The 12009-nt window shown below is 36.8% G+C and overlaps 1 protein-coding gene across 16 annotated transcripts in view; it reads right to left on the reverse strand.

Annotated features, from left to right (window-relative positions):
* The window catches only part of dlg1a (discs large MAGUK scaffold protein 1a), a 151310-nt gene that overhangs the window by 43744 nt on the left and 95557 nt on the right, over nucleotides 1-12009 (reverse strand). For 7 of the 16 annotated variants that reach the window (XM_065240299.2, XM_065240301.2, XM_065240309.2 and 4 more), the window contains 4 exons: nucleotides 5806-5904; nucleotides 5372-5425; nucleotides 1418-1468; nucleotides 277-401 (listed from right to left, as the gene is read on the reverse strand). In XM_065240299.2, coding sequence (XP_065096371.1) covers nucleotides 277-401; nucleotides 1418-1468; nucleotides 5372-5425; nucleotides 5806-5904 — 329 coding nt within the window. Of the gene's footprint in view, nucleotides 1-276; nucleotides 402-1417; nucleotides 1469-5371; nucleotides 5426-5535; nucleotides 5706-5805; nucleotides 5905-11366; nucleotides 11928-12009 lie in introns of those variants that run through there. The other 9 variants (XM_065240305.2, XM_065240327.2, XM_065240346.2 and 6 more) reach the window with 4 other exon arrangements.

Raw genomic sequence — 12009 nt, forward strand, 5'->3', positions numbered from 1 at the left:
AGGTTCTTAAGGTGGCGCTGTGCAGATCAATTGTCCAAGTGCCGCTAGAGTCATAAAAACTGATGTCATACACCATTCGGTCTGCGCTGCTCTGCATTAGGTTGAACACACCCATTAAAGCCGTGCTCTGAATTCATAAAAATGTCACTGGGCAAATGGCGATTGACATAATTTCATATACTCTCCAGAGTACATTTTACTTGCACTTTGGCATTCATTTTAGGCTCTGTATCTAACCCAAAACGATCTGCCGGTGATAATGAAGTATAGTCTCACCTGAGTCTGCCGTCCTGTGCAGCAGCTCCTCCTGGGATGATCTTGGTGATAAAGATGCTTGGGTCCTCGCCGATGTGGGGGTTATCGGTACCGCCTGCAATACTGAAACCCAAGCCCGAGTTTCCCTAAAGGGAGAAATAAAATACCCTATAAAAATTAAGTAAAATGCCTTTGGATAAAAACAGTAAAGTTTAAGGCAAAAAATTTTTGTAAAAAGGATTTTTAAATGCCAGAGAAAAAAAGCTGAATTGTAAGCATGTGGATGAAGAATGCAGCAATTTTACAGGCAGTTGATCTTTCAAAAACTGTATAGTCATTCAGCCTTTTGACTAAATGGCATAAGCCCTTGACCCTATTTAACAAAACTGTCTTTAGGTCCTTACACTGGATTATACCAGACAGACCACAATTTTAACTCCCGTGTTAGCCCGTACATTAGGCATGTGTCATCTTTTTCTGACAGTAGCACTTTAAAATCTTGAACAAGAACCATGAAAGAGTCGTTCATGTTTTCATTTCATGATTCCCTTTTACTAAATCAAAAAGAAATAAATAATAAATATTATGAAAATACAAAACCCTACTGACATTTTAAGAGCCAGCTGATTTTTGTCATGTCAAAGCTTAAAGTGCGCCTATTTCATTGCTAAAAATTTGGTATAATACAATGTGTTTGCGTGGTTTATGGTTCAAAAAACACATTATTTTCAACATACCATACATTTTTGTAACTCCAGATTTCCCTCTCTTCCTGAAATGCACAGATTTTGTACAAACTCATTGATCTAAAAAGAGCCGTGTCCCTGATTGGCCAGCTAATTTGTACGTTCTGATTGGCCAGAATACCTCTGACGTCAGCCGGAAATGTGACGCTCCTTACCATGCTTGAAAGATTCGGTCACAGTGCAATGCTAACAGGAGTTAACGTCAAGCTGTGAGGAATTATGATAATTTCGGTCTTGTCTATGTCAACAGGCCCATGAAGTAAACTGATGCCTACAATTACATTGGAGACGATATCTCGCGTCATCCCTTGTTTTGAGTATGTACCTTTTGCATATCGTTAACATGTACCAATACACACTCGCACACCAAAGGAAATCCGTGAATCGGATCATTGGTGCTTTTCAAACAATCTTACCCTTTCAAGTGTAATTTCTTCGTATTCATAATCAGCTTCTGCTCCATTCACCTGAAAGAGCAAAAAAATAACATAATTAAACTCCATAATGTCACAATACATGCATACGAACTTAATCAGTCACATAATGTTCTTTACATTACATAGTATGATTTTATGTATAAGTCACTTGAGCTGGGTTTTAACACACTTAAGTCACATGTACTGTACTGTCCCAACTTCTATGGAATTATGGGTTGTATTGACAAATTTGTTGCATAATAATCATTTAGTATTACTGAAATGTTTACATATATAATATATAAATTTTAATACCAACATTTTACTGTAGAATAGCAAGTACAAAAAACAGCAAGTGTAATTATAAGAAATTTGGATCAAATTTGTCATCATTTTCTACCCCTTTAGTTTTTTCATATCTGTATTCATTTCTTTGTTCTGCTGAACACAAAGGAAGATATTTTGAGCAATGTTTGTAACCAAGCAGCTTTGGAGCACCTTTGACTTACTATAGAAGTCAGTGGTGTTCCTGCTTGATTATAAATATCTTCAGGAAATGTGTTCAGGAAAACAAATACATTTCTTGGAAAAACTTAAGGGTAAGTAAATGATGACAGAATTTTCATTTTTGACAGAACTATCTTTTGTACTGTATCTCTTGTACTGTAAAACAATATGCATGTATCACGAGTAACCCCTATTCAACCATGAAATGTTGTACTCTTTTACTTTCCATGCATTTCACCTCTTCTCAAATTTTCCACAGAAGCCTTTGTACTGTAGCTACAATTTTCACACTGCAGTATCTCTTGCCCATTGCTATGTATTTCAGTCGGACAGCCAAGGGTCGCAACCAGATCCACACAGCACACTAGCAGTGCTGTCAGTTAAAGATGAACTGTAGTGCTCTCACTGTCACCTTAATCTCACTCTTAATGCAATGTTCCACGTTCAACAGGAACAATAGAAGTGCATAGGGCTAAACAATTCATAATAAAAAACACCTTATCCAAAATGTAGCCACAAACCACAAGACTTTAATATTAAACATGTTGGCATAAAACTAGTGTAATAGAATTGCTTGCCAACCTTGTGTGCGTGTAAAGTTATATCAAATCTGTCAACCTGTAAATCTAATGGCAACATAACAACACATAAAAATCCATAATTCTGGAAGTGATACCAGAAAGGCTCTGTTTACTTGGAGAAAACTTACATTAGTCTTATTCATTTCCAGTCTTTAAATGTCAAATAATTTCTTTACTGGTAATTTAATAAAGTGCTTAAGCTAAAATATGGGTTTCAAATTTATCCCATTAAAATCTCTGGAAATATGGCCCTGTCTGTGTACTTTCATACTTTTAAATTAGGCCTAAATCCTCCACAGCTTTTTTTTTCAAAGTTACAGTGTGCGTCTTCCCTCAGACTGTAGCACGGGCACAAAAAAAACAGCTGGGGCGCACCAGATAACACGTCAGTAGCATCATATGTCAGCAGCGTCACTGCAGTCTAGTGCACGTGGTTCACAACAGACGCGAAGGAGAAGACAATGCAGAAAAAAGTCGTAATTTTTTTTTTTTGACCAAAATGTATTTTCGATGCTTCAACAAATTCTAACTGACCCACTGATGTCACATGGACTACTTTGATGATGTTTTTATTACCTTTCTGGACATAGACAGTATACAGTACATAGATTTTCAATGGAGCTTCAGAAAGCTCTCAGACTAAATCTAAACCATCTTAAACTGTGTTTCTAAAGATGAACGGAGTTCTTACGAGTATGGAACGACATGAGGGTGAGTCATTACTGACATTATTTTCATTTTTGGGTAAACTATCCCTAAACTAGGGGTAAACTAGCCGGGCTCACGCTACAAGATTTTTATGCAATCTGGCTGCAGCACAAGATTCATAAGAAAAATCTTGATAGATCTTATTCTCTTTAATCTTAAACATGCTCACACTAGAAGTTCATGCCAAAGCGAGCGATTCTCACAGGAAAGCTTATGTAAAGAAACAGTTTCTCGGTCTCTGCAGTCTACCGGACATGTTCGGGTGCTTGTTTCAACAGGTCTGTCATTCACCTCTGTCTCTTATTGGCTATTATAAAAGTACTGAAATAATCATCCCAATTTTACATCTGAAATATCAAACATGTTTGATATGATCAGCTAAGATTAGCTTGCGAGCAGTTTGGTAGGTGTAAGATTTGATCTGTAAGTGTCACACATTACATGATAATCTGAGGAACATCGGAAACGATAGAAGGCCAGAACCAGATTTTTTCTCGATTCTCAGGAGGGGAAAAACAGAGGGCCAAAAGTCCTGTAGTGTGAGCCTGGCTAAAGAGAATATGCACATGCTATTTACAAAGCAAATGTGTGGGGAGCCCTTCTCTCTTGTTTATTCTGTTTTATATACCTGAGGATGGACAGTTAAAACCTTAATTGTCAGACTTTTGAAAGAAACAAAAGGTAACACAATCAAATATAAAAACACATCTCAAAAGTCAAATACTGGACTAAAATTATGAAGAGCTAGAGCCACAGCTTGCCTTTAGTTTTTGGTCCATAGGCTTATTTTTAAGCTTCTAAACTGCATATTTAATGACTTTAAATACTAGCGGTTTTCTATCTCTCTTTTTCTCCAACAGAAAACATCTGTCTGTGATATCAGATGGGGGGATGGGGCTTATGTTAGGAATTTACATCAATCATTTACATCTGTATTATACTCCAAGCCTAATAACACCCATAGACATTACACTACAACAACACTTTTGCTATTATTTATATGCACTTCTGAATGGCTTTGAATAGATGAAGTCATTTAAAAATGGTGGGCCTTTAAATTATGTAAGGAATAATTGACGACGGGCCGTTGAATTATAAGAAAATAATGCACACCCAAGGTGGTAATGCGGCACGACGCGAAGCAGCATTTTTTTCAATTTGAGTCAATTATTCCGCTTATACCATGGTTACCAAAAATATTGCTCTGGTGTCTATTTTTAAGACATTTTAAAGGTTAGGTGTGTGGTTATTGAAAAATAAACAACACCTATGGAACATTTCTCAACCAATCAAAATAAAGCATTCAACAGGCCCGTGGTATAATCGAAAATAATGCATACCTGAGGTGGTAATGAGGCATGACGCGAAGCCGTGCATTATTTTTAAATAATTCAAAGGCCCTTTTCAACTGGCTTTATATCTATTCAAAGCCATTCAGAAGTGCATATAAATAATAGCAAATCAATTATTAAGAGTCAATTATTCTGCTTATACCACGGTTACCACAGATATTGCTTTGGTGGCTATTTTAAAACATTTGACAGGTCAGGTGTGTGTTTATTGATAAATAATGCATACCTGTAGAACATTTCTCAACCAATCAGAATACAGCATTCAACAGACCCGTGGTACAGTATAATACTACATAAGCACTGTCAGATTGTTGAAGGATTTTAACTTCATGGTAAATATTATAAAGGCACTGGCAATATTTCATTTAGATGGAATGATGGCAGCAGTGTTCATGAAGGATGACAGAAGTAAGCTCAGCATGCTTCTGGCACTGGATGTAAGGATTATCAGAAGCTGCTGAGACTGAAAGGATGGGCTTTAAAAAATTATCACGGGACCCTGACAAATGTCAATCAAAGTTACATCTCAAAGCCTGTAAAACATGGAAACTCCATAACATTAAAAGACACAGAGGAGCTTCTCAATGCTGAACAAGCATCACAATTTGCACAAATCACATATTTTTTGTCAACAAACAGATTATTTTTTTTAATAAAACATGATGAGAGCATGTTTCCTTGAAGACAATTTCCTTCCTTTGGAAGGGCAACACCATTTATATTCCATTATCTCTCTAAATTATCTGAACTCAGCTAACATTTTACAAAATAAATAGTATTCTGCAATAATAAAACTGGTAACTTACATAGGGTGATGCATCAAGGCTTTCTGTGTTTACCACAACTGGTGCTGGGCTTGCCTGCAGAAGAAACACGTGTTAATATATTTCACAGTTATAAATCATTTCTTCTTCTCCTAAACCCTAACTGAAAATTATTAAAAACATACCATATAAAAATAATCACTTACTCTTGGCATGCTGATGCAGTATTACCATGGCATTTGCAAGAGATTAACATACGCAGCACAGACCATACGCAGCATAACATACTGCAGAATATGCAACACATAGGCCAGTGGAAACATAATCCTTATGCAAACATGTAGCGATTGTGTGAGAGAAGCAGTCTGTACAGTACAAGTGCGCATCAGTCATATAGTATACAAGTCTCTCTGCAATCTAACTTAAGAACACCGTCACTGAGATGGGTGGAGTAAAATCATGAGGAAAAAAAAGACCTGTGACGTGGATGCAGGAATGGCAGTGATCTCGGCTGGGAGGGGTGAGATAGGGATCACAGGGATTATGGGAGCAGAGGGAGGAATGACATCTGCCTGCTAAACAATGACAGTGGAGGTCAGAGGTCAGACCAGATAACAAACAGCATGACTGATTTTCATTAAAAAAAAAGAGTTAATTTCAGATCTACTAAATGAACATGGCAATGGTAATGTAGTCATGATAACAAAATAACAGATAGAAATCAAAATATGATTCAACTGGCTGGTAAATTGACTTATTTGCTTTTAAAAAGTTATTTCTTAAGGGGGTCGCACACCGGATGCGCAGCTCAGCGCCGCATCGAGTCGCATCTAGGACAACTCGGAGGTATCGTACACCGGAAGTGCACATTGAATAGTGCAAGCTTAGTCAGATAGCGTCTACTTCAAAATGCTAAATACTGTATATGTTAGCAGCCAATGTTAATCGTTAATGATTTGGGACAAATATGATGTTGTTTAATGTTAAACTATGTGAGTGGCGCGACAGGGATTTGAGCAACTTCCTGAGTCAAAGCTGGGCGCCGCGGATAACCGCCATCTGTCGGCGCCGGTGTGCGTATACTCGTAGAAAACAATGTGTTTGTTTGTTTGTTTTTTAAAAAGCTGCGCGTCCGGTGTGCAACCCCCTTTAGCCTTAGCAAAGGACACCACAAAATTTCAATATGTTTAACAACATAAACTAAAAACATAAATAAAAGAATTAAATAATGAAAGGGATTTTATATTGAAGTATTATTTGTATTTTTCACTATAGATTAAAATAGCAAACTGTGTGATAGAATCAGCATCAGTGTAAATGTCAAGATTTGTGTAATGGTATCTGAGCCATTTGATGAACAAATATCTACTCTCCATTTCAACAATCTAAAAGCGGAAAAATTTACACATGTAACCAGCATCATCCGACATAAAAAACACTATAGTACAGTATTGATAGTTTTTGTGTGTCATCAAGCACTTAGGGGAATGCCCCGGCGGGAAATTGAGCGTTATCCAGGTAAATTTCTTACCTGAATTTTTGTTGCGTACTGAGGCAACCAAGTACAGTGATTAGTTACACTAACTGCTAAAGTTACCAAAGAAGTTGTCATACAAACTTGTAGTAAAAGTGCAATGAAAAAATGTGTTTATTTGTGCTCAGACTGAACTTTATTACTTTTTATTAATATGATTTAATATATTATAATACAATACAATATGTTAATATAATATGAATATAATCCTGGCAAAAGTATCTATTTTCGAACACAGAAGTAAGCAATGTGACGTATTTCCCTTCTTTGTGCGAGATGTCCGTTTCAATAGCCAGCCGGAAGAAAAGAGCGGTGGGAGCATGCATAAAACATGATTAAAAGCAGTTATGGTAAATATTTACTACACCTGCCATGTATGAACCAGTGTGAGGATGAAATTAAGAAGTGGCCTGATATATCAAATGAAAATATATTTAATCATTCAATCACGACAACAGTCGTGTTGTTGCTCGGGGGTGACGGTGTCTTCAATGCGCAAATATAAAGCACAAAGACATAACAATATCTTTAAAATGGGAAAGTCAGTCGAGTGTTTGTACATGGAATACACTCACACTTTGTGTTTTAACCTTTTCAAGGGATGGTGAAAAAGAAATTTACAACTGTCCCTCTGGTGTAAGATTTTTTAAACAACACTTTTTAATCAACTATTTATACTACATATTTGAGTTTTTATGATGACACATCAAGCTTCAAGCGGTCTTACAGTCAGCAGCATCCTTCTAATTCAACACATTGTAAGTTATTTGAACAATGCATAAAAACATTTTAAACTACTATTAAATGTATTCAGTATTGTTTTCGTTTTATTCAATTATTATTATGCAGTAAAAAAGACATGAACTTTAGAAATTATTTGCTTATTTAAAAAAAATTGTGCGCACAAATTTCACAAAAAAATAAGCACGTGCAAACACATTAAGCACTATTATAAACATTAACTAATAAGCAGTTTATAACATATATATTCTGTACTGTAATCACATTTTTGTAATAATATATAGAAGCAGAAAAAATAAACCAGCTAAATTAGCATATTTTTATCAGCTTAATATTAATTGTTTTTGAATAATTATTGTTCACTGGCAGTTTTTTTGAAATGGATGCATGTGCGCCACATACACATTTGGCTCTTGTGCGTGTATTATGGTTAAAACAAATGTTTTTTAGAGATTAACTGCATTTGTATCAGCTTTTATGGCAACCCCTAACTGCACAAAGAATGCCGGTCTTCCTGGATTTTATAATAAACATCAAAAAAGCCTGTCAACGACAAGCTGTAGTGGCTTACTGGAAATCTTACACAAAGGAGCTCAAAAATGGCGGCGCTCACATTTACATAAAATAATAAGGTGGATAAGGCAAACCATTTCCCACAAAATACATCTCTATGGAGAGTCCAATGTAAACTGCTGATTTCTTTCCCACCAACCCCACTGATAGGTCACGTGACTGAGAAATGTCAATACATAAGCACTAAAGTGAACTACAGTGTTTTTGAATGTTACTATAGTGTACATTATATTGTACAATAAAGTATACTATAGTAACTTATTATACTTACTATATTACTTTTGTATAAATACTACAATTTGTAATCAATAAGATCTGCATTAATTTCAAATAATACAAGGGACCGGAGTCAATTAATACAAATAATATACCACAGTTACCACAAAATTGCTCTGGTGGTTTTTTCAAAAAATTTGACAGGTTAGGTGTTTGTTTTATAGAAAAAAATCGAACACCCATGCAACATTTACCAACCAATCAGAATAAAGCATTATACAGGCCCATGGTATAAGCTATATACTACAGTTCACTGTAATAAATCCTATAGTGTACTATAATATATTTTTCATGTGGGCTGTTGTGTAAGGTAGTAAATTAGCAGCCAATATGTCAGTCAGTTCTCTAAGGTACAGTATACTGTATAGTTGAGTATAAGGTTTGTCATAGCAACACCGTAGCTATATTTTTCACAATTCCTTACACACAACAATGTAAATCAGCCTATGTATAGACACTTAAAAATAAATCCCTGCACTGAAACTGTATATTTATAATACAGAAGCTTATGTAGCTTTAGCTTACATTACCTAGCAAGCCTTTTCCTAATTTTGTAAATACACACAATAATAAAATAACAAATGAAGCCCTTCTTGTTTAACAAAATTTGAAATATATTGCACATTGACTGTGGAGTGTGCACTGTTGTGACAGGATCTGACGCAAGCACTATCTATGGGAGTTCAGCAGATTCCAACTCTACAGGAGCAAAATCAGGGCTGCCATCCTGTCAGTAAGTAGACAACCACTGGCCCTTTGCTCAGGCTGCCTGTGTCAGCGTTCCGAAACAAAGGCGATCTGATCCACTACCGCTTGTCCAAGCATCAAGCACACGGTCAAAGGAGACGGATATTCAGTCCGCTTCACCCAGTCAGCTACAGGCACAACACTTCTACTACTACAGGTTTCCATTTCAACAATCCACAAACACAGGGTTGTGGCAGAGAATCTGAGACACTTGGTACACATCACGGTGGTATAATTGAGTGAGACTGCAGAAATAACGTATTCAGCTACAGCGTATTTTCCTGGCTACATTGACCAGCGTTCCTTATATAACAATCTATTTATAATGAATGGCATGTTATTATGGCTGTGGTACAGTAGTCATGGCCTGCTATCTGTGATGTTAAACTTAGAATCAATCACTAGTATTGATCAGAGTGACTGGTTTAGAGTTCAGTCTAAACTCCCACCAATGTCTCAAATGAATAACAATACAAAACATCCCACACACAACACGTAATCATAATGATTGTATAAACAAAATAAATCCACTTAAAAAGTAGGGATATTTAAAAAAATATAAATAAATAAATAAAAATCATACAGTACAGTGAATACCATGCAAAGGCTTCAATAAGGTAACCAAAACTGCCTTTTATTGACATAGCCAGTATTGGGGAAAGTTACTTTTAAAAGTAATGCATTACAATATTAAAGAGTAACTAAACCCCTGGTCAGAGCCTGACTCCACCCACTGGCAATATTTGAAAAATGCAAGAAAAGTGGGCAGATCCCAACGGAGATAGAGGGGACGAACTAAGCTCATACCAAGTGTGTGGTGAGATCGTAACAAGGGCGTGGTGAGCTTGAAACTGCTTACGTCACGAGTCATTTTTTGGACCCAACATCCAATAGGAAAATTCAACTGCAATAGCCACCGTTCAACCTGAAGAGGGCAGCACTCAGACGTTTTTACACCATATATTGCAGTATTGAAACACTTTATATCTAAATGTCGAAAAACTTACTATAATCAATGAACAGCACTAATAAAGCATCATTCTTACAGATCATTAACTAAAAAAAGTTGGTTTAGGGTTTAGTTACTCTTTAAGTTGTAACTAATTATGTTACTTTTAAGTAACTTTTTCTTGGCTGAGGCTTGATCTCTTTCAGGCCTTGCAGGTGTTTTTTATGATCGCAAAAATGTCAAGCTCTGGCCTGCCTCAAACTGTTCCTGCTCAGTGCGTAATTCTATGTTAACATGTTCAGTTTAATTCCGTACATTAGTTTATTTTTTAAATGAATTAATTAAACTGAAATGTAACTCGCATTACTTTTTTTTTTAAAGTAACTCAAATATTAATGGGTACATTAAATAGGACAGAGAATGAAAAACCATTTTTACCTTGTCTTTGTTAAATAATGGAAGTCTACCCGCATTCACAAACATACAAAAAGTGTTAGACATGCTAAACATCTCAGTCTCATAGAAATTCCTCTTTTAGAAATGTCTGCCAGAAAACGGCCCAATCTGAAAAACTGACGGTTATGACATCACAGGCATCTCACTGCCCCTCCACTTTTAAAATAATTGGCTACATTTTTGGAGTGGCAGCAAAGTCAGCCAATCAGTAATGAGATTGCAAGTTAAGCCAGTAAGGAGAGCCAAATAGGTGCAAAACCACTTGTTTAAAATCCCCCACCCTAATAGAGCTATCTGAGAGAGGTTTTTAGGAAGCTTTTAAGGCATTACAGACCCAAACAAAAAAAAATTTGTCTACATGTCACATCACAGAACAAGGATAAATACCCTGTTCAATCATTCTATGTCACCTTTAAAGTAATGCATTACTACTTGTTACTTGAGAAAAGTAAAATTATTACGTAATGCGTGTTACTTGGAATGCGTTACCCCCAACACTGGACATAGCATTATAAAATATTACAAAAGTTTATTTTACATAGTTTGTTCATGCGAATTTTGAATAATAATACACCTGATTTAAATAACACGCTTTACACCTCTAATAATGTCTTCTCAAAGCCAATGCACCAATTATAAATCTTAAGCACCAACTGCACAAACACAATGTAAGAGACACCACTGGGTTAAAAATAAAATCACCAAAACTACCTCCAAAGACCAAAACCACCTCTCACAGTGCCATCTTTTAGGACACATACCTTATCCAATGAAAACGTGCCCCAAGAATTGCCAAGGCACAAGCCGCTGGAAGAGGCTCTGACTTTAGCTGTGCTTTTGGTGGGGCTCTTTTTGACACTGTCCCTCAGGTTGATGAACTTGCCTCTGCTCTTGGTGAAGGCCGGAAGGGTGCAGGAACTGTACTGCGGAGACCTGCGGGACATCAGAGGAGCCTGTTGGATGCTCACCAGGGCGGGTGGAGACAGGTGAGGCAGTTGTTGCTGCTGGTGCAAATGATGGTGAAAATGATGATGGAACTGCGGTTGTTGTACCGTTTGTCTCGGCATTCCGGTCAACGCACCTTGCATGTGTCCCACCCTCTGGTGCATGATGGGATGGTTGCAGTTGGCCACCTCTGGCAACCCATGCCGACAGTCCACGTAAGCGCCACAGCAGTATTCATGGTTGTGGCAGTAGGCGTTCATTATTGTAAGGTCACTACAAGAGACCAGCAAGCTTATGCCAGGTAAAAAGATGAATGGTGCAGTCTGCAAAATGATGAATCTGGTAAAACAGAGGACACACCGTGGCTGTACAGTAAATCCAGTCCTTTACCCTTGATTCCACTCTTCTGCCAAACCTCTCGTACTCTCTATGTCTCTTTCCGCCTCGCTCACTCTCATC

Source organism: Paramisgurnus dabryanus, chromosome 7, assembly GCF_030506205.2.
Source record: "Paramisgurnus dabryanus chromosome 7, PD_genome_1.1, whole genome shotgun sequence".
NCBI classification, from domain to species: Eukaryota; Metazoa; Chordata; class Actinopteri; order Cypriniformes; family Cobitidae; genus Paramisgurnus; species Paramisgurnus dabryanus.